Source organism: Pinus tabuliformis, chromosome 3_1 (assembly GCF_031772625.1).
Source record: "Pinus tabuliformis cultivar Carrire ecotype Pingquan chromosome 3_1, CPIR1, whole genome shotgun sequence".
Classification (NCBI taxonomy): Eukaryota; Viridiplantae; Streptophyta; class Pinopsida; order Pinales; family Pinaceae; genus Pinus; species Pinus tabuliformis.
The window spans coordinates 481312420-481316048 of record NC_142301.1 but is presented as its reverse complement, the minus strand read 5'-3'; the positions used below and the strand labels follow the sequence as shown (position 1 = coordinate 481316048).

General features: G+C 45.8%; 1 protein-coding gene across 1 annotated transcript; it reads left to right on the top strand.

Annotated features, from left to right (window-relative positions):
* The first annotated feature begins 615 nt into the window (after positions 1-615).
* Positions 616-1614, top strand: LOC149187890 (uncharacterized). Its single transcript, XM_089409816.1, has one exon. It carries the CDS (start codon positions 616-618, stop codon positions 1612-1614), a length of 999 nt encoding a protein of 332 aa, XP_089265942.1.
* The last annotated feature ends 2015 nt before the right edge of the window (positions 1615-3629 follow it).

Genomic DNA, 3629 nt, shown 5'->3' with positions numbered 1-3629 from the left:
ATTTGGACTACTAAATATGCCAACCATAGACCGCAGGAAGACCTGATCAGATACACACCCACTGTAAAAGGTTCTCTTATATGGAGCGCCGCTAAACAACATTACCTAATGATCCAGCAACATAGTTTCTGGGAAGTGAGAAATGGTCGATCAGCGCGGTTCTGGATGGATGCATGGAATCAGCTACCGAAGCTCTACAGCACACTTGAATAGCCTCCAAACCACTACAGGGAAGGGCAGCTACAGGAAGAGGTATGGCAGAATTGGATTCAGGAGACAGAACAGGGGTATAGACAATGGAAGCACAGTAATAGAATAATTGAGAACGCGGATCACCAAACTCAGCAGCATCTGGAGAGGGAGCTCCAAAATCGGAGAATCAGATACTCAGAGGACAAGGACATTCTTCGATGGGGCTACTCACCTAGGGGATCCTTTACCACAAAAGAGGCCTATAAAATCATCTGCACGGATCCGGAGCCCCTGGATCCCATCTGGAGCAGAATATGGTCTTCAGGCATTTGGCCCAAAGTCTCCCTTTTCCTTTGGCTGGTCGGGCACCGGAAAATCCTCACTTGGGACAATCTCAGATATAGGAACTTTCATGGACCCTCTATGTGCGTCAACTACAAATCCCAGGAGGAAACTATCCAGCACCTCCTTGATTCTTGCTCTCTTGCCAATCAATTGTGGGAGAAGGCTAGCTTTCGGTGTCAAAGAAAATGCAGAAGGTTGGAAGACATCCTCGACTCCTTGCGCCAGTGGCAACAGAACCCTTACAAAAGTGAAATTCTCAACCATTTATGGAGAATAATTCCTGGTCTCCTCCTCTGGACTATCTGGAAAGAGAGGAATAAGCGCATATTTAAGGATCAAAGCACTCCGCAGGAGATCATATGGGGCAACCTCTGCCATAACCTCAAAGAGACCTTGGCGCTTCGCAGCTGGACTCAGGACGACTTTCCCTCCACCGCAAACGAGAAGGCCATTTGGGCTAACTGGAATCTGCAACTCTCGGAGGGAACTCAAATTCAAGCCCAGTCCGTGCACAACAACAATAAAAAGGACACCTGGACTCCTCCCCCAAAGAACACAATCAAGCTCAATTTTGATGGCGCTTCTAAGGGTAATCCCGGAAATGCAGGATTTGGAGGTATTTTCAGAAACCATGAAGGCTCACCTCTCCATATTTACTTTGGGAATATAGGCTGGGATACTAACAACTCGGCGGAACTGGAGGGACTCTGGCAAGGGCTTCTCATCTCCAGAGATCTCAATTTACAGCCCCTGGAAATTGAAGGCGATTCCCAAATCCTTATCAACATGGTCAAACAACTTCAAAATGGTACCCATGCGAGGAAAATAGCCAATAGCTGGAGGCTTGAGGCCAGACTGGAGGCCATAGAACAACTTCTCCATAATAATCCAGCCATTATCTTCAATCATGTCAAGAGGAATGGCAACAAGGTTGCGGATCTTCTTGCCAATTTGGGAGTGGATGCGGAGAGCACTATACTCACAGGAACTATAGACATCATTCAGAATCATGATCAAGCCCAGGAATGCACCATTTGGGTCCAAAAGGATGCAGCTCCCCCGGATGCGGGTGACTGAGGCGGCAATCAATATGAAAAGACTGGGGTGGGGCGAGGAAACTCGACACCTACCCACCTAGTACGCCGCGTTAAATATTGGCAATCAGGAGAGCGCTTGGCATGCACGCAAGGCAGGTTACAGCGGCTCTCCTTTAGGTGGCCCTAGTTCATTCTTCCTGTCCTCTGCAATGGCTCCTCCGTCCGCACGCTACAACCTGCAAGAGATGACGGCAATCATCAATGTAGTAGTAATGGAAGTGGTTTTTCGAGAAAGGTCGGGCAAGTATAAGGTGAGGCACTGCTCTGAGTTTGCGTTGATGCCTTGCGAATTGTCTCTTTGAGCTCATCCCCTCGCTTCAACTCAAATTACGGCTCTCTCTGAAGTCTCTTGGCCCTTGACGCGGAAGCTTAACTCGGCCATCCAGAGGCAGCTCCTACTATTCCTCTCTCTCCTCTGGGGGGTTTGGGATTATAGTCTGGCGGTTTTCATGTCAATTTATCATCTCCGGGTCTCAGTTCTTGCCTTTGGTTTTCGTTGGTGGTCTCTGAGTAGTTTCCTCTTAGCCTCTGTCCCCTCGTTCAAACATTTGGTCTTAGGCCTGGTCTCAGTTAGTGGGGTGTGGAAGATTGGTCCTAACAATTCAACGGTTTCTCGTTCTCACTCTGGAATTTTTCGCTCTATGCTCAATTGGCTCCCGCTTGCGATAGGACTTTGTAGGTTCTCTCCCAGGTCTCTGCATCTTTGTAGTTCTGCGCGCCACTATCTTTGTCTTGGGTCAATTGCTCAGCCTGTCTGCATCTGTTCTATTGCTCCCTCAAAGATGGCTTGACTTCGTCAACGTATGGGGTGCCGTAGAGGCCAACCCCGGCGTGCTCCGATAGGCTCATCTTTGGATTCGCCTGCCCACTCCAGTGAATTGTTTACTGGTCAGTACCCAGGCACTCGAAGCGGGAGAGGGCGGTGTCGTGCCTCTAGTCACTACCGTGGGCCTCCTTCCTCTACCGACTCTGCAATTTTCTCCTTCAATAGTTCCCTGCATCGGCCTCGGGTAACGGCTCACATAACAGTGGTTTTCTATGAGACCACTCAGATGGAGGACTCATACTCTCATCCGAGGGGCTCTGGGGCAGTCTCTGGTCCTACTCCTTCGATTCAGCTTGGAATTGATATGGCGCCGCAGCATGTTCAGAACGCTCCGGGCTGCAGCACTCAGGATGCGGAGATGCTACCTGTCGATCCTAGACCCTCTGATCAGATCGCTGCTCCAACTATGGGTGAGCCAGAATTCGGATGGTGCTGAGTTGTGGAAGAACCACAAGATGACTAGCATGCTCTTGCTGGTGACGGTTTTTTGGGTTATGTCATGGCTATCATTGGGCAAGTTTACCATGTTAACTCTAATGTGGATTTCCTATGTTTTTTTTTGTAGTTTTGTTCACTATGAAGATCCCCTGCGTGGGTTCTGTTCTGGTTTTTCTTACCTGTTTTTGTCTTGGAAATTCTGCCTCCTATCAGAGCAGTGTAATGACTTCGGTCACATTGTAAATATTTCTCCTCTTTATTAATAGAATTAGTCTTACTCAAAAAAAAAATATAAGTCAACATAGCTTTATGATATTTTTGGCTTTTTGCAAACTTTTATATCTATAAGTCTACGTTATTTTGATTACTACATCTTAGGTTTTCTTATTTTCTTTTTTGTGAGATTTTTGCTTTCTAATCTTTTGGTCTTTGTAGACCTAGAAGGTTCCAAATGCAGATTCTTCTTACAAGCATGTGGTTGGCTGATTGTCTTTAACATTTTGATATTGACTGAAGAAAACATCGCTCTTAAGGGTTGACTTGTACTTTTATCAATACAAGCTTCTCTTACGTGTTGAAGAGAAATTTTTGCCAAATACAATTCTCACATTGATATTTATTAATTGGATCTAATATGATAATGTTATTCTCGGGCCTTAATTTTTTTTTAAGGAAATAAAAGAAAATTATTATTTTTTAAATCATATTTTTTCTTTAAATTTTTTGTTAGT

Coding starts and splice junctions, on each gene's coding strand:
- LOC149187890 (XM_089409816.1), top strand. CDS start 616: ATGTGCGTCAACTACAAATCCCAGGAGGAAACTATCCAGCACCTCCTT.